The sequence below is a fragment of the Syngnathus floridae genome, chromosome 2 (genome assembly GCF_059516105.1).
Source record: "Syngnathus floridae isolate MCC-2025c chromosome 2, RoL_Sflo_1.0, whole genome shotgun sequence".
NCBI lineage: Eukaryota > Metazoa > Chordata > Actinopteri > Syngnathiformes > Syngnathidae > Syngnathus > Syngnathus floridae.
In genome coordinates, this window is record NC_142414.1 from 19,459,405 (window position 1) to 19,482,114 (window position 22,710).

Here is a 22,710-nt window from a genome sequence, read left to right on the forward strand (position 1 = left end):
ACAAACTTTTGTGAGGCGGAAGTTTAGTAAAAGATATTGTATCATTGGGATTAATCATAGAGATTCCCTATTTGAGAAAATAGATTCCTAACAGTCTGAAGAAAAAAAAAAATCTCTACGCTGTCAACAACACTCCGTCTTATAAAAACATGCATGTCTTCTTGTACAGTGTGCGCGAATGGAAACCCAGGAATTTGCTCAGTAAAACAACAGAGGATTTGTTTATAATTAGAACACTTGTTTACCTTTCTGGTAATTGAATAAAGGACACTGGGTTGAGTTTACTTACTAATACTTAATTTAATACTTCATTTAGTAAGTGGCAGTTTGGAAAGGACTTTGAGGGAAGATATGGTTTGTTAGCGGCAACAATAAGCAAATGAGACCCTGGTCGAATGATCCATCAGCCATATTGAAGCAAAAAACAAATATGTTTAGGTAAACTACGTGCATACAGTCGACTAAAGTTCACACAGGTTCCGGCATTGTGCAATATGTGCGGAAGAACAGAGCACCAACATTGCCGTTTTTATGGAGAATTTGTCCCCCCTTTTTGTTACTGTAGAATAGACAGCTTGGGGGGGTGATGGTCAATTTAGTTGCATTTATCGTAAACATCAAGGGGAAAAGATCCAAGCCATCAGGTGCACAATTTAGAGAAGAAAGGAGGACAAACATGTGAATGTTGCAGGTGGAAGGACAGTATGGCAAGCAATTTGTACGGCTTTGTTCATCATGATAGCAGTATGTTGTTATTTTTATGACAGAAATTGTTGAGAACCTCTTATGTTACCTTATAGCATCGTGCTTTATGACCCCTTGTATTGTCTCTTTTATTAGCCTCTCGCGAAAATGCTTGCTTGATTGCTTTAGATCCTAGCTTTTCTGTACTTTTTTGTACTTGACAAATAATAATGTGTAGTTAGTTTGTGTATGGAAAAAAATATATAAGTGTTGAGGGCTGGTTTGAAATTGTCAATAATAAATTCACTTGTTATGTTTAGTATCCAAATTGTATTTGTAGATGAGATCATTCATTATAATTTTCTTATGCTCACATATAGTAATATTGCAAATTATGTTCCCTTTTTTCCCACTTGTCCAATGCACAATTTGAGTTTGGTCCCTTACCCCTTCTTCTTTGCAGTTTCAGTATATCTTTCAGATATACTATTAAAATTCAGATTTTTTTTTAAAGAAAATGATGCCCAAATGCAGTGTGGGTTTTTTATCAGTGTGTGAGGAGGGAGGGCGTTTGGGAGTGGCGGTTTATCAGAAAGGGAGGTTTGAGCAGAGTGCCATAGGGCTGCCACCTATACCGTATTGGCCCGAATATAAGATGACCCTGATTATAAGTTGACCCCCTCTTTTTCAAGACTCAAGTTTGAAATAAAGACTTTTTGAACACCAAATTTAAGTTTTATACATAAAATAATTTCAGTACATCTGAAACAAATTATTATGATAATATATTTGAGAGAAAGAGATTTGCCTCATTCAAATCATGCAAACGCTGTCTATCACATCTTAATATCTGAACATTTAAATATGTAAACTAAAGTGCAATCACATTTGTAAATGAATGGCTTCTGGGTTTTGAAATGTAAATAAACCAATCTACTGTGATAAATCAACAAAATTGCAATAACTGCATTAACCATCAAAGTAAAGTCTAACTGTAACTGTAGTCTTAAAACAAATCTGAATAAGGAAAAACATTGCAATAAAATAATTCAAACTGCTACTGCTATTTTTATTTTTATTCTTCGTGACAGGGGTTCGTTTTGGCCTGGGGAGTTAAGTTCAGCATTTGCTTTGAATATATCTGGGGTCATCTAGCGTTGTGAATGGGTATGTCTAGACCCCGAATGTAAGACGACCCCCACTTTTTCAGTCTTATTTCAATGCAAAAACCACCGTCTTATATTCGGGCCAGTACGGTAATTGCTCGCCACCACACAATCTTGTCACCTGCAGGCACATGGAGGGGAAAAAAATACAATGTTTAGTTGTGATTTGTTTTGTTTTGGGGATTTTTTTGTTTTGTTTTAGTTGGGTTTTTTTTGGTTTTTTTGTTTTTTGCACCATGGATGACATTTCACGTGGGAAAAAGACATGAAAATGAATTAGTTTTGCGTCACCACAGCAGTGCCCAATTGCATGGTGCACGCCTCCTGGTTGCGAAATATAAAAGCTGCGCTACTCCCTGTCCAAACCATACTGGACTGCATCTCTCTCTGGTGCGCGTGTAAAACCTTCTCAGTATCAGAGTGTGTTTGCATGCCGACATGGATTTCAACTTAACGCACTCCGGGCGCGAGGCGCACGCGCACCGCCCCGGCGCACTGGTGCAGATACTTTTAGGAAATCACTCTTTCTTCTCCAATATCACTGCCGATCTCGACCCGGAAGAGAGGGAGGACTTGGAAGTGAACACGGACGTGTATTCTAAAGTGATCGTGACCATCATCTACTTGTTTCTGTTCGCCGTGGGTTCGCTGGGCAACTCCATCACTTTGTACACTCTCCTAAGCAAAAAGAGTCTGCAGAACTTGCAGAGCACCGTCCACTACCACCTGGCCAGCCTGGCCGTGTCCGACCTGTTCATCCTCGTCCTCTCCATGCCCATTGAGCTGTACAACTTCATCTGGTTTCACCATCCGTGGGTGTTCGGGGATGCGGTGTGCCGTGGCTACTATTACCTGCGGGACAGTTGCTCGTACGCCACCGCCTTCAACATCGCCTCGTTGAGCGTGGAACGCTACATGGCCATCTGTCACCCGTTCAAAGCCAAGAGCATCATGTCCCGTAGCCGCACCAAGAAGCTGATCAGCGGCATGTGGCTCGCCTCCTTCGCGTTGGCCACGCCGATGCTCTTCATCATGGGCCAGGAGGCGCGCCAGGGAGAGAACATCTGCACCGCCACCGTGGCACCTGTCACCATGAAGACGGTACTCCAGGTGGGTTATGCAACCTGACATTTTCATTATCTGGTGACATATGTTTCGCTGTCGTGTTTTCACTTGATATTTTCATCTCAGTTTGGTTATTTGACCACCAAGCAGGAGGAGCACTTAAGAACAAGATTTTTAGTGCTTGTAAATATTATTTCAGCCATAAAAACAATAATAAAGAGCATTCAAAAGGAATGCTTTGTGTTTGGTTTGCATGGTTTTCACCAGAGATGAGACTACTTTTTGCTTCTACTCTTGACATTTGAAAACAAATTTCAGCAGGCTACTTAAAGTCCTTGGCAAAATTGGCCTGTTGCTTTTTTCAACCTCAGTCGATGACAATGCAACAAAATGACTTTAAATTCAGAGTGAAGAGCTTGAGCGATTGAGACCTTGAGGTCTTATAAGGCAGACAATAGAAGAGCAATGACACTAGCAGATTGGGAGAAGCAAGAACCATGGTTCTTTTTAAAAATAAAAAAAAATAAAGTTTTTTCTTCTCGGAATCAAGGATGGTGCATTTATGAATGATTGATGTTGTCTACCAGCTGAAGAAAACCTTGAGCTTCTAGTGTTCCAAAATTCTTTGTCATGTTCTGTGTTTTGTGGATTTCGGCATTGATTACATTTTAGTTTTGTTATGTTTTCCATCTGTTGGCTCATTATGTCACTGTCATGTATTTTGAGTGTACCCTGGTTTGCAACTTTGTGTCTGTTTTGGTGTGTCTTTGTTGATTCCTTGTGCCAACTGTTTAGTTGCCTTTTTTGTCCTTTTGAGATAAAAGTCTGGTTTTGAGTGGAATTCTGCCTTGTCTCTGCTTTTGGGCCCTGAACCATACACACCCACTTTAAACTCTCTGTCTAATCTGAAAAGACACATTTAACTATAAGGTGTATTTTTTCCACTCAGTAATTCTTGTTAGTTTTTGTTAGTTTAGCATTTTAAGTACTTTTGCTACCTGTGGTTTTCACCACATTTGACAGAGTGCTCTTGGATTTATTTTTTATTTATTTATTTTATTTATTTATTTTTTCTGAAAGGGACAGCGTGTAGATGTCATGGTCATAGTTTATGATTTGGTTTTGATTTAGACTTTGGTTTGTGTTCCATTTGTTCATTGTCATGTTTTCCTTGTGTTCCTGTTCTTCAATGTCTGTCTTGTCAAGTAATTGTTTCCACCTTTTTTCGTCAGCCCCAGGTGGTGTTGGTGGTGTTTTTGGTGGTGTTGGTTGTTGTTGGTGGCATTGGTCGTTGGTGGTGGTGTTGGTTGTTGTTGTTGTTGTTGTTGGTGGTGTTAGTGTTGTGTTGTTCCCGTCATGTCGTCCAGTTCCTATTCTGTTCTCCCCATGTTCAAGTCATGCTGTTTCCTTGCTCTTTGTATAGTTAGTTATACCCTGGTTATCGTGGACCTGTTGATTTTGTATTTTGGTTATTTGGTATATTGGCGGCTCGGTGGCGCACTGGGTAGCACGTCCGCCTCACAGTTAGGAGGGTGCGGGTTCGATCCCACCTCCGGCCCTCCTTGTGCGGAGTTTGCATGTTCTCCCCGAGCCCGCGTGGGTTTTCTCCGGGCACTCCAGTTTCCTCCCACATCCCAAAAACATGCTTGGTAGGCCGATTGATCACTCCAAATTGTCCCTAGGTGTGAGTGCGTGTGCGAATGGTGTTTGTCTCTGTGTGCCCTGCGATTGGCTGGCAACCGGTTCAGGGTGTCCCCCGCCTACTGCCCGATGACGGCTGGGATAGGCTCCAGCACGCCCGCGACCCCCGTGGGGACTAAGCGGTTCAGAAAATGGATGGATGGTTATTTGGTATTTTGGTACCGGCGGCTTGGTGGCGCACTGGGTAGCACGTCCGCCTCACAGTTAGGAGGGTGCGGGTTCAATTCCACCTCCGGCCCTCCCTGTGTGGAGTTTGCATGTTCTCCCCGGGCCCGTGTGGGTTTTCTCCGGGCACTCCGGTTTCCTCCCACATTCCAAAAACATGCTTGGTAGGCCGATTGAAGACTCCAAATTGTCCCTAGTTGTGAGTGTGAGTGCGATTGGTTGTCTGTCTCTGTGTGCCCTGCGATTGGCTGGCAACCAGTTCAGGGTGTCCCCCGCCTACTGCCCGATGACGGCTGGGATAGGCTCCAGCACGCCCGCGACCCCCGTGGGGACTAAGCGGTTCAGAAAATGGATGGATGGATGGATGGTATTTTGGTACCTTGTTTTGCCTTGTGTTCCTTTATATTATATTATTCATTCCTGGTAATCTTGCCTCACTTCCCTGCATGTGTCCTCAATCCTGTGACCTGACGGTACATCTTTTTTTTAATATATAAAACCTGCTGTATCACATCACCATACTTTTTTTTTTTTTTTTTTTTGTAATGATGGGCCTAATAATAGCTCAATTATATTACGTTACAAAACAATGATTTGCGTACATGTCAGTCAAACGATAAATTCCCCTGTTCCTGAGACATGAAAACTAAACACCGCTGACTGTGGATCAGCCCCTGTATTTATTATTTTTTACACTTAATCCATATTGTCGTATATTTCCAATGCTCGCTCAGCTGATCATTTGTAACAAGTTAGACCTCAAACCTCCGTTTCTAATTGACTTCAGAAGCGTGTATTGAACTTCAGGTTGTACAATCTTTTGAAGCGTTCGACTTTAGAGATGATAGAATTAAGCGACACAAAATCTGAAGCCATCCATTTTCTGCATGCACTGCTCTACAAAATCAATAAAACTCTACAAAGTATATTTCATACACCGTGTTGGCCTATATTCTAATTAATATGACAAACTGCTGATTCATATTGTTCATGGGAATGTTGAAGGCACCCAGTAGACTGCAAACAGCTGTCAAGGCTAAATTTATTCTTCTTCAGATCATCATAGTACCGCACACTTTTATAGATAGGCTCAAATTTGCCCACCACGATTCATGAGTTAGTCACGGTGACATTAATTAAATGACCTTTTTGAAAAAAACACCACAATGGCTTAATGTCAGAAATGAATGAACTTGTGTCAGCCTACATTACACTTCATCCTTTATTCAGCAAAATCCGTAATGCCATCACGTCTTCCCAGAGTTTTAGGAAATTCACTGGCGGCTTACCACCCATAACATGCAACATATTTCAAATGCTACATAAATTAAGCTCATAGAAATCAATGTGAATATATTCACAGCATTCCCAGCATTTATCACCCTGACTGCAGAAGCTCTCTTTATAGCAGAGCAAAGCAATATTTTACAAGGCCACTTTGTGTCCTTGACACATGTTGAAGTTGTGTATTGGTTCAATTTACCTGTGATTATATCCAATGCACAAACTTGGTGTTGACTTGGTAGACCAACAAGATTGTGAGCAAATAATGATGAGGTGACTTGTTCTGTGGGTGCTTTGTCACCCAGCTGGAGCCTTGCAATGAAGCCAGAGGGCTGGAGACGGAACATTAACTTGCAGGATTGCCGCCAAATGGTTTGTAAGGTTGAGCTTCATCAAGATTGTCTACTGCAGGTGTCCTACTCCAGTGGGGGGTTTTTTGTTCTGTTTTATCTGCTATTGCTGTTGTTTTCCTAAGCGTACTACTGGAAGGTAGAACACTGAACTTCTAACTTTAAAAGTACAGTAGCAACTAACTGAATATTTGTATCCGAAATTCTCCAGACAAGTACAATCAAAACTCAAAAGTCAAATGTCACTGAGGTTGCATAATTTGGAATTCAACAAACAAGCTTGAGAATAATACGGTTCGTCGTACAAAATCTTGGAATTCAAGCCAGATTGGGGAAAACCAACTGAATGATAATTGTTATGTCTAGACTTTTCCATTAGCAAGTTCTTAAAATGTGTTTGAGGCTTTTGGTGCTCGATGGGGGTTCTGAGAGTTTAATACTATCAGAGTCTGTCTGTTTCAATTCTAGCCAAGAATGGCACACCTCATTGTGCTGAATCCATTTGATGAGTTGCTATGATTATTTTCATTCTCATTTTATGTACTTGTTTAGTTCACAGTACAGTGGTATTTTTTAGAAGCTGGAACGGAATAATAGCATTTCAGTTTATTTCAACTGGAATGTTCATTTTACATGTAGGTAAATTATCAGTTTGGTCACGGGACAAATTCAACACAAGATACCAGATTTCCTCCTATTGGAAAATCAAATGAAAAATGTGCACAGTAGTCATGCCTACTACACTGTTGGAATGACGATAGGGACTGTCAGAAACAGGCAAATATACATTTGCATACATACCAAGCCTATTTTGCCAAAATAAACCTCACCATAAGGGTGATGACACGTTTTGTGACGCACATTAACTTCACAGCCACATCCGAAAAAGCTACAAGCTTTTTTCCACTGAAACAACCTTGGTGTGAACTCACAACTGCTCACCACTCCACTGACGCAATAAACCAGCTAACAAATTTTTATCCTCTGATGCTTTTTATGAGGGCCATTGGCCTCAGCAAATAGGCAGTATCCGAGGGGAGGCATTTTTGACCACACAGGGATGTTTCATAAAATTGAAATGATCATCGATGTTATGTCCACAACTCTATATAATAAAATCGCTTTGGCTTCATTCCAGTCTGAGGACATTCGGGCAACTATGGTGGGAATCAGGAAGTGATGAAATCATTGGAATAACTTTTTATTTTATTTTTTTAGAGTGAGAGAGGATGCTGTGTAAGCCGGTGTGAGCTTCCCAAACACTCCAAGCATGTTTTGTCAAGCTCGAGAGGTCAGAGAGGATTTGAGTGTGGGAAAATTTGAACTATTTGGGAGCGAGAAGGCAGCGGGCAGTCTTATATTGTGTACATTTCCAAAAATGTGTCATTCCCGCCATATGCTACGATTTCTTGGGTAATGGAGCTCCCTTTGTATGTCTTCATCTTTTCATGTTAGTGTCATGAAAATCCATAAGGTGTTTGATGTACTGTAGGTATTTCATTGACTCTATATAAGACAAATGAACTATACACTAAATAATGCAATATACACCAAATAAATAAACTTTGGACTCTTTACAGCTGTTGTTCTTTTTTTTTTCTTTTACTTTATTTTGAATAGAATAAGTAATAATCACAGTGCAATATCAATTTGAGTAGTTTTGGAGAGTCGTCTTCATTTTTAAAGTATTTCTTATCTTTTTCTTTTTTAAGTAAATTAAATTAGGTGGGAGGAATTTAATTAAACAACCAAACATTGTCTCGATTGGGAGCCTTTTAATATTTTTCCTTCACTAAAAACATTTAATTTGATTTGAGATGACTTCCCAGAAGTTGGAAAGCGTAAATATAACTGGAGTAGGAAAGTTTCAGGAGGTCTAATGAAATGACTCTGCAAGAGTGCATTTATTTTTTTTTTTTTGTGAAAGGCTACAGGATGTTGAGAAAATTGACCTGAACTCAGCTAAGTCATTTCAACATTTTGTCACTGATGGTGTGCCGGTTCAGTTACCTTGCTGTAGGTGGAGTGGGGTTGTTTCCCACTCAGTGACTGTTTGTGCCATTCTTTGTCTAGTCTTGTGATTGACTCGCGACCAGTCTGGAATGTAGTCCACATTTCACTTGAAATCTGCTGGGATAAGCTACCAAATGAACCTGAACAGCGATAGAACAGGGATAGATGATATTAACATGTAGCCTGGAGTGTGTTTTGAGGACCGCTGTGTGCACTTAAAGGCCTGTCCACCTTCAGGCACTTTTGTCGTTATTGCACAGAGTGGACTCCTGCTGTGTCTACACTTTCATTTTGTGCAAAAAAGATGAATTTCAATTGCAAAACAAATTCAGATATTGCTTGGATTGCATCCTAAAATGTCCATTTTGTTATTATTCATGGTTGTACATGTCAAGTGTGGACAAAATCCAATACAGTACCACAATATTATTTTTCAGTATGCAGTCATGTATTCCCCGCTTATTTCTCCTTTATTTCCTCACGAACACACATTCTCTGTTCTCTGCTAATTTCGGCACCTATTTTGTCATTTCTGTTGTCAAGCAATATACCGTACCATTTGCTGTTTTAGCATAAAAAATACGTGCAGTCAGCATTCTTTACCTTCCCTATCAGGATTACCATTGCACATTTGGGCACTTGAACATCTGTTCCTGTTTTGAAATAGATGCCTGTCAGCGACCCATCCCAAGTAAATAATCTAATTTATTAGTATGATTTATGCCTCTAACTGTAAATGCCTTAATTGTCATTATTAGGTCCCAGTTGTACAGTATTATGTTGATCGACACTCACTGAAGGCATTTTGATTTCAACTTGCACAATTTAATGATAAAAATGTCGTGTTTTAAATCTTTTCCCTTCACACAGATAATAATGATCAGTTTTGATTGACAACAGAGGTATGGAATGGAATTTACTGTCATTGCACATGCATGAGGGGACCGGATTCACTTAACAGTTACGACCCTTTTAAGAGGCATAAGAAACAATGACCAACAGAGGGAGACAGAATGGTAAAACCTGACGTCACCAAATAGTGCACGAGTTTCTTGGATGGGGGAAAAAAACAAGGGAGAGGGGGGTAAACAAGTCAAATAGTCATGGAACAATATGCGTATATTTGTTGCATTGTTTACTACTTATGTCATCAAAACCTGAGAGCTGTTTCATATTTAGCTACATGTTAAAAGGATGTGTGTACGCCAGGATTAGGAGCATGCAGTTTCAAGCAAACCATCGGTTGCTAAAACTATACTGCTCTTAAGAGTGCCTTTTCCATATCACATTCCTTGAAAGTTTCAATGACTTGTAATCTGTCTCTGACATTAAGTGATACTCCCCTCTTATCACCCATGAAAGCATCTCAATGCAGAGTTGCATTCTCTCAGAATTAGGTCAACAACCTAATTTGCCAAGTTCCACTTAGTGATGGTTTACTCTCAGCTCACGTTGTAGACCCATGGTAACACGACAAGAGGTGTCAAATGTGTGACCCAGCTCACAGGAGGAATAACGACTTGAGATAATCACTGCTTTCACCTGCTTCATGCTGTCTAAACATTACACAGGTATTCCAAAAAAAAGACCACACATTTAAAAGCCCCTGCAGATGTTTCATTCATAACCACTTCGTAAATTTGATGCTGATATATGATCACTAGTCCCACCAACAAGGGCAACTGCCAGAATTCAAATTCTGAACACAATCAGAGATACTTGATGAATGCCTGTTGAGTGTATAACCATCACAGTCACTTAAACTAATCGCCTCTGCAAATACTTGAGCTCTTTCTTTGTTGGTAGAGTATAAATTAGTTGTTCAACATCATTCCTGACTGCATGATGTCCGGTTGCCTCGTGGGTGGTTATCCTTAACAGGAACCCAGCTAGATCTTGTCGGATCACAAGGAAAACACTTGAATTCCCTCAAATTAATTTTATTGTTGCCAGAAGGAACCGTTTCAAAATCATGTGGATGTTACAATGGCTAATGAGAAAACACCAATGTCATTGCCATGGTAACCAAAGAGCATAAGAGGCAGGCAGAGATATTCTGAGCTCTTCTGGTGAATGTCCTCATGTTTCATTCCTAATTATGCATGCATCGACGCTCAGTCATTAATTAATTGAAACCATTAATAATAGTATGATTATTATCAACTTTATCATAAATTTTTAAAAGAATGGTCAGGGTGCGGGCAGGAAGAATGATTCACAGATCTTTGATCACCCTATAGCCAACTTTACATCATCTGCCCAGGGAGAAAAAAATGATGCAATGTCCTAGTGCCCCTTTATCACCAGGGATGCTGATGCAAAGCACCTGAAAATCACCAATTAATCAAATTAATTTATACTATTATTATCGTGAAACAGTCACAAGGAATCAACCAGTCTATTCCTAAAATCAGGAACAGTCCTAGAATGAACAAAGTCACATCCAAACAGTACTGAGATCACTAAATGAAGGGAGATTGTTGGGGTTTAATTAGTGCTACTTACAAATGAAGTCATTTAGAAGAAAGGTGTGGCAAAATGCCATAACCATTTGTCCTACTCGAGCCCAATGTCATCATCTTTAATGGGTTGTTATCATAGATAAGCCCACTCACGCTAGATGCTGGTACCTGATTAAAATGACAAAAGTGATTTCCAAGCAATAAATCAAATGGAAGTATCTCAAAAGGGCACAAGCTCCAAACAGACCAAAGAGACTTTTCATACAGTATGCCAACATATTTTATTTGAAAACATGACATTAATGAGGTTGACGATCCTGTTTACATTCTCCATTAGAAATCTCTAATTTGTCATCATCCGTTGCATCCTCTGGCAGACCAACAAGGGCCAACTGCACCGATATGCGATTGCTTCTATATGTGACGTTCCATAATTGTCTGCGTGGAGCCTTTGTACAAGCAATGTCGAGTTGTGCAAATATTTGCATTACTCCCCACTAAAAGTGAGATCGATGTTTATTTAGATAAAAAGAACCCGGTCACAGCATTTATGAGAGCACGCTGCCGCAGGAAAAAATAAATAGGTCCTCTACTGGTAATAGCATGCAAAGACCCCCAGACAGGAAATTAGACCATTAAGCGATAAATCTTTTTTTTGAATTTCTTCATTAAAAAGGGAGTTCAAGGTGTCTTTAGAATGATTAAGTGTTTAGGACATTTACAAACATTAACTTCTTGAAGGAAGGTGAAATCCCTAACACAAAACACCAATTGATTTCCTTGCACATCCATCGCCTTCACCATGCTAACCTGCTTTTTGCTTCTACAAATGCCCTTCACTGGCCCATCACGCACTTGACGCTTTCCATTTGTCCCTGTCTTATCGCAGAGTTCGTTCAGATTCCTGAATCGCCTCCTTCAAAGCAAGCTCTTTTTGTGAGGAAAGGAATCTCACAAGATTTGACCTCAAAAGCTACCAGAAAATCATGAACAGAACAAAAAATGCTGCTTTTGACAAGGATGTGCATTTGACATTATTTCCTTGATCAACGAACAATTCAATACAATAAGCTGGATTTTCAATGATAGATGAATCAATTCTTATACACAAAGTCAAGATGTCCTGCTGTGCTCCAGCCTTCCTATGTGTCATTTCCAAGTTCTACTTGTGCTTTTGCGAGTCTTTGTAGGGTATTCTGTCTTCCTCACAAAAACATGCAGTTTGGTTCCGCAAAGTCTTAAAATTACCCGCATGTGTGAACAGCTGTTTATCTGAATGATCCCTTCAATTAACTGCCAACCAGTCCAGGGTGGACATAATAATTACTTTAATTATAATGGTACAGTACAATTGCTGGTCACCTTGTTGGCAAAAGATGGGAAGGCAACTCCAATACCCGTAGGATAATTTTGGAATCATTTATGACAAAAGACCAAACCATAAGATTTACCAAAACGGCATACTTATGTGTGGTCCGGAACGTTAAAACATTTGAAAGTGCCTCTGGGAGCCATCCGCAAGTTAGTCTCCTAATGTGCTTTGTCATAGAAAAGCTTTAACATAACACTGAGACTAATGGATACATTCCAAATATTATCCCAGTTGTCAGTGAGTGAACATGTACAACCGCTTCGCTTCATGGAGCAGCGACGCAGACGACTCTAAATGCAGAGTGTCGTCTGCGTTTGGCAAGTAGCGTATATCTCGATTGCTTTTATTTCAGCCACGCTTCACTTTTATGCCTCATGCTGAGATAAGATAAATACGTGTTAAATTTAATGTTTGTGACGGCAGGGTGAACAGGAAATCTTTTTCCTCAGCTGTGTGGTGACTTTCGATGCTTTTATATTCTGCCTTATCTTGTGTAATTATTTTATACGCTGCGTTTCAAACCACTACTGTAAAAGGCTTCATTGGAAGTGGAGCTTTTACTTTCTCTTCCTCCATTGGTGTCATCCATTAAGGTGAAACCATATAAATGAAATAAGAGTGTCCTGAGAGCCGCACGTTTTCAGCCATAACATGATTTATAATCCTCTTTTCAGACTAGAACTGCAGTCGAAACAGAGAAGGTCAGTTTAGGCTGCCTGAGTCTAAGTATTTGTTGTCTTTTATCACCTGCTCTGAGAAACACTTTGGGTTTGTGTTGAATTTGATAAACATGATACATGTTTCCCTCCTCCATCACACCAAATTGAGATGATCAGTTAAACACTTGTGATTTAGATTCTTCAAATAACTAATTGGGCATATTTGGGGGAAAATTAAAGATTAATTAAAGTTTGTAGACATTTACATCCCTGCAATTTCTATTGTATGTCACTCGTCTTGTTTGTAAATGAAAATACTATTTTGGAGAACATCATACAGAATTTATACACATGACATCAATCAAACATTAGAAATTCGGTGTTAAGTTGAAAAAAATTTAAAATTTTGGAAACATGATAGTTTTTGATGAAACCTGTAAATACTCAATTTGTCAATTTGTTTTTTTTACGCCATTTAAATTAGTGTTGAAAAAGCGCAGATTAATTTTTAATATTCAATAACAATCTTAAGATATCAAAACACAGACGTACTTTTTTATTGAAGAGTAACATGTCAGTCTCAACTTGAAGTTACACCATTGGATAACCAGGATGAGAATGGAAATTGTGAGCATTACCGAGCATCCGTACAATTCAGAAAAATGTAAACATGTCGAACTGTGAAGACACTTAACATTTGTTGACACACTGAGGCACTTTGTGTCATCACGCATGTAAAATGTAACAGCTGTTGTGAAGGTCAGTATTACTAAATTTGATCACAAATTCACTCATATTTTGCTCAAAATGCTTAACAGCACATTTAACAGAATAAAAAAAAAAATCTGAAACTGTCTGTCAGCACCCCATTTCCCTGTGTTGCTACTCACACAATTCTGTCCATACGGACACACCTTAAAGACATGGAAGTGAGTTAATTCACACCGAGCTTGCATGCGGCACCCTGGACCCCCTCGTGATAGTTGTCAGCCTGTGAAAGAAGAGTCGAGTGAGAGCAACATCCAAACAAGGTGCGAATCGCTGTGATCAACACAGCATGTGGTGGTCGAGCAGGAGTGTTTGCTTCTGGTGGCTTATGTCTGTGCTTATGTTGCCAGTGTTTTTGTCATTTTCAAATATATACTGGATATATGTACTGTGGAGATTCAAGGCTTCCAGATTAATAGGTCATTATATCATCTATATCAAGCTATGCAGAAGGTATCAGGATGGGAGAATGTCAAAAAAGACATGAGGATTAATTTTATGAGATGTACATGTCCGGTGTATATTGTGAGCAGTAGTGATGCTGAAGCTGGGTTAAAAACAAACCAATTTGAAACCAATCCTGTCAAATTGTTCCAACTTCTGAGTTCAGTCCAATTTTTACCTGAGATGTTTTAAGGGTGTAGTATTATCTTTCTTTGTTTTTCGGCCATTCCGTTTCAACATTGTTCTAAATTAGAATCTAACAATTTCTATACTTCAATTTACGGTTGTGACCGTCCTTTAGTTCAGTTGAGTCGATGCTTTCAGGCTTCTGCACTTGAAGTCTACTAAAGATTTAGAGTTCAAATTAGTGGTTAGCACATCTGCTTTGCTGTTCAGTTCGGTGCCACCTCTCAACTCTAGCCTTCCTGTATAGAGTCTGAATGTTTTCTCTTTCTTCACCTGGGTGATCGCCCTCATTTTTTGTTATGCTCAATAAATACTCAAAATTGTGCAGAGGTGTGAATGAATGTGAGTTGTTTGTTGTTTGGGTGGATGTGGGGAGAATGAGTGAGAGTGCACCCAAATTGAATTCTGGCTCAGACCTGGAATACTATATGGTGCATTTTCCCTTTTGCTCACTGCCACCTCGATCATAAAAGACTGAATGATGCATCTAATTCCAACCTGTCAAAAGTGAATGAGCAGAGACTGTTGGATTTTCTTTAGCTTTTTGTGTCTTTTTGCTACACTTTCTCCAAACAAAGGAACATCCTCAACAATGTTGAGAAGAAAGAGATAAAAACGGATAAAATCGGACCACTTATGAACCACGACTTTTGGTTCATTTGTAATGAGTAAATGCTCTTTTTTTTTTTTTTTTGCAAGCATGAATTACACAACAGCAATGCAATCCAACATTGCGGCTCGGCTTTAAATGTACGTAACAGATTATTTTTCAGTTTTTGTTCATACAGTTAAATGACAACAATGTCGTTTCTAAAGCAACGTTCTCTTTGAAACCAGTTTTCTAATCATTATCAACACCTGTCGCCTTGTAGAATACAATTTTGACCAACAGCAGCGACATCAAAAATATCCTGGAGAACTAATCTCTAATTGGATCCTCCAAGTATCTATAGTAATTGGAAAAATCTCATTTAACATTGCATGCGCTTATCTGAGATGGAGGATGATAGAAGAGCCACTAGGGGTCAGCCGTAAATCTTCGGGGACAAGAAGGTAAATTAGACAAATTGGGCCTGTGGCCTTAATCAACATGTTTGAAATCTGTGAAATTGGGAGGTTGTGAATGTGCAGCTCAACCTTGATTTTGCCTTGGGTTTTTTTTTTTGCCTAAGCGCCAGTGCCATTTGTCTGAGCCACTCAAGCACTATAACTCAAGTAACAGCAGGTCATTCGTTATTCTAAACCCCTACCGGTGCCACTGACTGTAAATATTCCTTTCCAACCTGAGGTTTCATCTCATTGTGACGCCAGCGTTTGTCTTGCTGCTTTGCCCGCAGCTTCCCCCCTTTCAGCTTCAATCAATCTTCCGCATCTTGGATTGAGAGAACCTTTCCATGGCAGGCTTCCTGTTCATTAAATCCATTAACATTTTTCATCCATGATTCCCTGTGGTCTCTGCCTGCATCAACATCCCTCCCTCACTGCTCACATGCATTCTCCAGATTGGAACTGTAGGTGCAAGCTTAACCAAATATTTTTAAATCTTTCTTATAATTCTCTAAGACCATCACCCCAATCACACAATTTGTAAAACTGATTTATCCTTGGCAGGCTGTCTGCCAGCCGACACGTCCAACTTCCTCCATTTCCTCCACTATTGTCTTTATATCCTGTCCACCCTTTTCCCTTTCTGCAGTAGTAGTGTGTGTGAGGTATTTCATTGATTTTTGTCACAATGATTACATCTGTGCAATCTAATGGCATCCCATACATCAATGGTAATAACACTGAAGTGACACTTCCAGAGTGGTCTTCATTTAGAACACTGTGTGCGTGTTGTTGTACTTGTATCGCTACCAATCACAGCCACAACAGCATATTTTTGAACAAAGACTTGAATTCAGTGCATGGGTCAACAAAGTTCCCGCACCCACATTTTTTTCTGTTTAGTTCGATTTTTTTTTTTCTTTTCCATGCCTCTAGGAAAAAAAAAAAGTGAAGATGACAAAGGCAAATCTAACAGTCAACAATAAACAAAATGTGACATTCAAGTTAATTTCGAGCTGAATTTCTTTGTGCCGATTCCAAATCAGCCCTCATCAATAAAATAGATGGTAACCTAACAAGGTGATTGTTCTCCTTCTGAACAGGTGAATGCCTTCTTGTCCTTTGTGGTACCCATGGTGGCCATTTCGGCACTCAACGGAGTCATCGCCAATCAACTGTTGCGGATGTTCCACGAAGCCGAGCAAGACAACCGCGTCTGCATCATCGCCGGCAATCCCACCATGCTCAATGTCTCGGTGGAACCCAATCGGGCTCAGTCGCTTCGCCATGGAGTCCTCGTGCTTCGTAAGTCAACTCTGCCCTGCACAACGTCAGCTTTGATAAACCACACTGCCACGGCTATTTTTTTTTTTTTTTTTAGTTTTTTTATTGTTTTTTTTTTGTTTTGTTTTGTTTTTTTAACAAAACCTTCACGACCTTTTCCAGAAACACCCAAGACCTTTTAACTCTATAATGGATGTTAATTTCTGTGGAAATAAAAAGCAGGCATCTTTTAATGCTGTCTGGTTTTAAATTCAGGTCTTCTGAGTCATTCTGAGGCATCCTAATTTATTTAGTTTTCATTAGAGTCGTACTGGAATGAAAAACATTTATAACAGTCTAGTAAGACAGTATTTCTTAACTTTGAAAAGTGTCAAGAATTGGTGATCCTTACTTAAGTCTTACACTCTTTACGTCACTAATGAACCTCCTACTTCCTATATTCCTTTTCTACCTCGAGTTGTGCACCCTTCTTCGTTCGAAATAAGTGTTAGAAAAGGAAGCGTGGGTGAATTTGATGACTGACTGTCGGTGTGAATGGGTAGAGGCTGAGCGTGAAGCAAAAGGCTGCAGATACGTAAATGTGAGCAACCTCCCCCTGACTTAATGATGAAGGTCTGCCTTGAGGAGGCTGGAGAGACAATCCAGAGACGTTTAAAATTCAGAGGTACCCTTTTGCATCATGAATTACATTTGAGAGGTCACCACACCCATCTGAGTTAGATAGATAGACAGACCGACACACAGACAATCACAGAGAAAGCGATTTTCTTCCCTCTATGTTTAACAACCTTGTGTTCCATTCAGTGATTCAAATAATTGATTTGTACTTAATGCCATGCAGCTCCTTCTTACTCAAGCTCATTTCACCCTTGCTGCCTATTTCATTTCTATTTATTTATTTTTAGATTGGGCTGCATTGATTTTCTACTCCAGCTACATTGAGTGGTGGCGGCATACGATTGTGGTAAATGTCAGTGAGATACAGGTTGACAAAAAAATGCTCAACGTGGACTACACAGACTAATGAAGTTCAGAATATTTCATATTTTTAAAGACAAAATATCATCTTAAGTATCAGTATGCTGTTGAGTGGTTGGATTGTTGCGTGTTTGTATAAATTCAGTTATCGACTACAAAAAAAAAGGTCAGTCAAGCAATTTGATCATGCTTATTTGGTACCTTGGAAGCATTTGGTTTCATCTGTTCACAAGTTGCTTTTATATATATTAACATGAAAATTCTAAAACACTGAAAAAACAAAAATGTTTGATAACTGCTTGACATGACGTAAGAGGACAAACGTCATCTCAAGAGACAAAATGTTAATCCCTTCTAAAACTGCTGGATATTGTTTAGTGTCTTCAAATAAGAAAATAAAAATACATAAACTAAGACAAAGAAATGAAGATTTTGTTGAAGTGTTCGCTATGTTTTTGGTCAGATTTTCTGCCTTCCGTATTGTCTGATGTTTCACATGCATTATTTCTGTTTAGGAGCGGTGGTCATAGCGTTTGTGGTCTGCTGGCTACCTTATCACGCCCGTCGCCTCATGTTCTGCTACGTTTCTGACTGGTCCGAGTGAGTGATGTATTTTTTTTCTCTCAAGCGTTGCATGCCTGAACATGACCGTTTATGTACACATACGTCAAGGTGTGTTGGCTGTAGGCGCCTCTTGGAAGATCATTAGTTGAGAGGAGCTGCCAATGAAAGGATTCATCTTGTTTATTGGATTACCTCCATTTAACATTCTGATCCTGGCTCTTGTTAATGCTTAGCATTTAGAAATCCCTCCTGGTACCTTTAAATTTGCAGGCGTCTTATATCTTTGGGGTCAATTTAGTTACAGCGAGTTTATGCGTAAAATTATTTTGTTTGTTTGTTGTTGGTCTAGCATAGCAAACTGTCAAAAATAAGAATTACTTACCTGTAAGAAAAATGATCTCTCTTTTGTTTTTTAATGCATTGATGGATAACTAGCAGCCCACGGCCTCCAGTCTGGGCCTTGTTTTGGTAGACTGGCGTCCGTGTGCATATATATTGCATATATAGTATATAAAAAGCGTGGTGTCCCTCAGGGTTCGATTTTGGGCCCAGTGCTTTTTAACTTTTGCTGATAGCCCTTTACTCGCTGAAAATCACAAGTCTATCATGTTTGGTTTTTGGGGGTTTTATGTCTGCTCCATATGAACCAGATCCAATTTTCATGAGTGAGTAATGACTTGCTAATGACAATTGGATCATAAATGTTGCTCTCTTGAATGTCGCTTTCTCTTAATGAGGGCTCACACCTATCAGAGCTCATCCCTCTGAAGAGTGTTTAGCAATTTTTGCAGATAGTTTTGGTTTTGTACTTCTTGACTGTGAATGAGTAAATTTTGATTATTTTATATCGTGAATCTTAATCCAGATTGCGTTCATGTTTTTTGGACAGTGACAGAATGTAAAGAGAAACTGGAAAATCATTGAAACCCTGCACTAAGCTTTGTCTCGTTCAAATGCACAAATTAAGTGCACCGTCAAGTCTACTGCTGCCAAAGTATCAAAAGGTTTTTTTCTATCATAGCACCATTCATCAAAACAATGCCAGCTTTACTGCTGACGCTAACAGCAATTTTTCATCATCATTGACAACATGATTAAGAATCAGCATTCCATTAATCCCATTTCAAGTATAGTCGTAATTGTCAGCTCAAATTCTGTTCAAAGTTCTTCTGATGCTAATGGTGCACGTGCCACCCTCTGCTTAATGAGCACAATCCAGAGAGTATAACTTTATAATGAAAAGGTCATGCTGTAAACAATCCCAGTTGTTCTTTTCTTATCCTCATTCTCCTTTAATGGTGCACCTGTATGCTGACGGACACACACATCATTGACTGTGTGCGCCCATGTACAAGACCCATGTCTCAGACCTCCATCTCTACGAAAAGAAGCGATCAATCAAGCCGACTCGAGTTATTGAGATGGTGTGTCATGTTCATAACATATCAATGTATGCTGACCTATCTACTATATTGTGTTTATTGCCTGTGCACCACAGTGTCACATGATTCCTCCATGCTGTCCCAATTTGAAAATGAGAGATAACATTTTCCACATAAGATTTGCAACTATTTATTAAGGAGTCATTTTTTGTGTGCGAAAACCCCTGACTTTTATAAACACCTTATATCTTCTATAATGCATCGGCTTCTAGAGATGGAATTCCTAACTTCTTCATCTTCAATTCAGTCCTTATTGACAGCGCTTAAGATATAAGATTTTTATGTATTGTTTTCATTTATAAAAAGTATGAAAAGTGCTATACAAATAAAATGTATCTGGTTTTAGTTAGCTGACAGGATATCTAACTATCTTTGTCTACTATACTGAATGTATACAGTCATACTTCATTAAAAATGTGCTATCTTAACATTTTATAACTCTGTGTTCTGTTATCAGGCTACAATTACAGTTAAATTGCATGAGAAAATGAAATGTGTGGTGGGGAAAAAAATGGTACAGCCCACTTAAATCTAGGTGACTAATTGCAGGAAGCGCATGATGAGATTATTTTTAAAAGAACTGGTGTAGGTCATCTGAACTTATTCTGTCATGTATTGTTCGGAATAAATTAGACGGTGACGAATGGAATCAGCGGACTGGCAAAGAAGGAGCGTGAGCTCATGAAGTCAAAATGATGTGTTCATTGGCCATCTAGAGAATTAAAGGAAGTACACATGTTGGCACCCTTCCGTGAACGAAAAACATGAATACAATGATCGCTAAAATCTTTGACAATCACAACAGCCCATAAATTTATTAATTGTTAATCTTTGATACCACAACATTTGGAGGCTAGGAAACAAAGTGGACAGAGTTTGTTTGATTGAGTGTTGAACAATATGTAATGAGATGACAGATTGTGTTATGATTCATTTCCAAGTAAAATAAAACCTGCTATGTGGAGGTTTTCCAGAAAGTGGCAATGACTCCAACTGTCTTTTCCAATTTCCCTCAGTAACCTGTATGACTTCTACCACTACTTCTACATGCTGACCAACGTCCTCTTCTACGTCAGCTCTGCCATCAACCCCGTCCTCTACAATTTGGTTTCGGCTCCCTTCCGCCAGATTTTCTTCTCCACGCTGCGCCACTTGTGCATGCCCTGTCGTCACTCCCCCAGGAGGCGCTCTGGCCCCATGACCCGCCACTCTCTCAGCATCTCCAGCAACCACACCCTCTCCACCAACGTTATCAAGGAGACTGCCTATTGATGCCGTTGGACCATGCTGGAATACACAAAGCAGCAACACCACCATTACCATTACTAGTCCATCTCTGTCATGGATTCGGACACATTCCAGAACTCGAACCCTCATTGTGAAAAATTGTGAAATAAACCTCTGATGGCTTTTCTGTTGCTAACAACTGAACAAGAATTTTAGCAGTGAAATTAATGCTAACACACTATTGAAGATGTAGTGGCTGGTCCACTTGTCATATAAACTAATAAACTCAAAGGTCAAGGAGTTGCAACAACAGAGGTGTCCCATCAAAACGTCAGCACACCATCTACACACAGTACATGTTGTACTGTACATGACATTTACTGCTGATTGTATTGTAGTAGCTGAAACCTCCCCACTTAATTTAAAATAAAGGAGACTCACACCCAATGGTGCGTTGGTTGCGACACTTACAAAAAATAAAACACTAGCATAAATAAAAAGAAATCTATATGTCTGTCTCAACAGTATGTCTCCAGACAATATCAGTAAAATAGCAAAGAAAATTCCCTTCAATTTTGCATTGATCCGTGCATCTCAAAGTAGCTCATACAGCAACACCCTGTATACATTCACTGATTTAAACAAGCGTAAACTGATTGCTCACTCAGCATGTAGACACAAACAGGAAGACAACAAATGAGTTGTTAAGAAAAAGAAACTTTTCCACTCCTTGCTTTACACATTTTTTTTTAACTGTGGTGCCCATCAAATCTAAATGAGTCATCTTTTGGAAGCAAAGAAGTGTTACTGTATATACAGAACACATAGCTGAGATTTACATATGTTATGACGTTACCCTTTGTGAGAAGAAAGGAAAAAAATAATTCTGTAAATGTGCAATTAATGAAATGTAAAGAAACATTCGTATTGTTAAATCATGCAGACTTGTTTGTTGCTGTTAGGTGTAAATCTTTGTAAAGTTTAGACTAAGTCCGACCTTTATTGGGGTTCCGTAGGTAAATGTTTGTTCCTGTTCTGGCTCTGACTCCATACTGAATCAAAAGTGCAATTTCCTGTTGTTGCCTCTATTGCCTTTGTCAAGAACGTTGTTGTGTGCTGAAACAATTGATTAAGTTGAATGTATTCACTGATGTCTCTCTGCAATTTATGTTTTGTTATTGTGTTTTTTTATTAATATGGATAGACACAAAATGACCATTTCATTTAAAAGGATATTTCAATTTGGCTGTTCACTCAAATCTGAGTAAACTGAAGATGTTTTTCACCAAAGCATGTCTGGGCTTTTATTGTAAAATGTTTTACTGATAGCAAGAAGCTCTATATGTGGTCTGTAATTCTATTCATTTAGAAATCTTTATTTTAGAATGCCTTAACGTTACTGTGATTACCTCTACCCCGAAATAAATCATATATTTCAGTAGTGAGGCGTGCACTTTTATTCACAGACCTAAGAATCCAACTTATCCCACCGCTTAATACAAAATCGATTGTACTGTTTATTTAACAGTTTATTAAATGTATTTAATCACGTGACAAAGCATACATGTACATGAAATGCATGCTGATCATTGGATATAATAAATATGTGCAGATGAGATTGCTACAGATGTGTTTTGCTACCCAAACTTGGCTTGCTCTGACCAACCGGAGCACAGGAACATTCTAACATGACTGAGTGAACTGAGTAACCTGATTGGTTAAAGCAACTGTCTCATTGCCAATATACTTTAAAGCATTACTGATTCTGACGCGCAGATTATATTATTATGGCAGCATGCAGTGGCTGAGATCTGATTGGACTAAAATCTTGCATCCAGAGAAATCGAGC

General features: G+C 39.2%; 1 protein-coding gene across 1 annotated transcript; it reads left to right on the forward strand.

Annotated features, from left to right (window-relative positions):
* The first annotated feature begins 2,073 nt into the window (after positions 1 to 2,073).
* Positions 2,074 to 22,320, forward strand: ntsr1 (neurotensin receptor 1 (high affinity)). Its single transcript, XM_088369707.1, has 4 exons — positions 2,074 to 2,960; positions 16,470 to 16,671; positions 18,144 to 18,228; positions 20,651 to 22,320. The coding sequence occupies exons 1-4, from the start codon at positions 2,289 to 2,291 to the stop codon at positions 20,904 to 20,906; spliced, it is 1,215 nt and encodes a 404-aa protein (XP_088225833.1). The 5' UTR covers positions 2,074 to 2,288; the 3' UTR covers positions 20,907 to 22,320.
* The last annotated feature ends 390 nt before the right edge of the window (positions 22,321 to 22,710 follow it).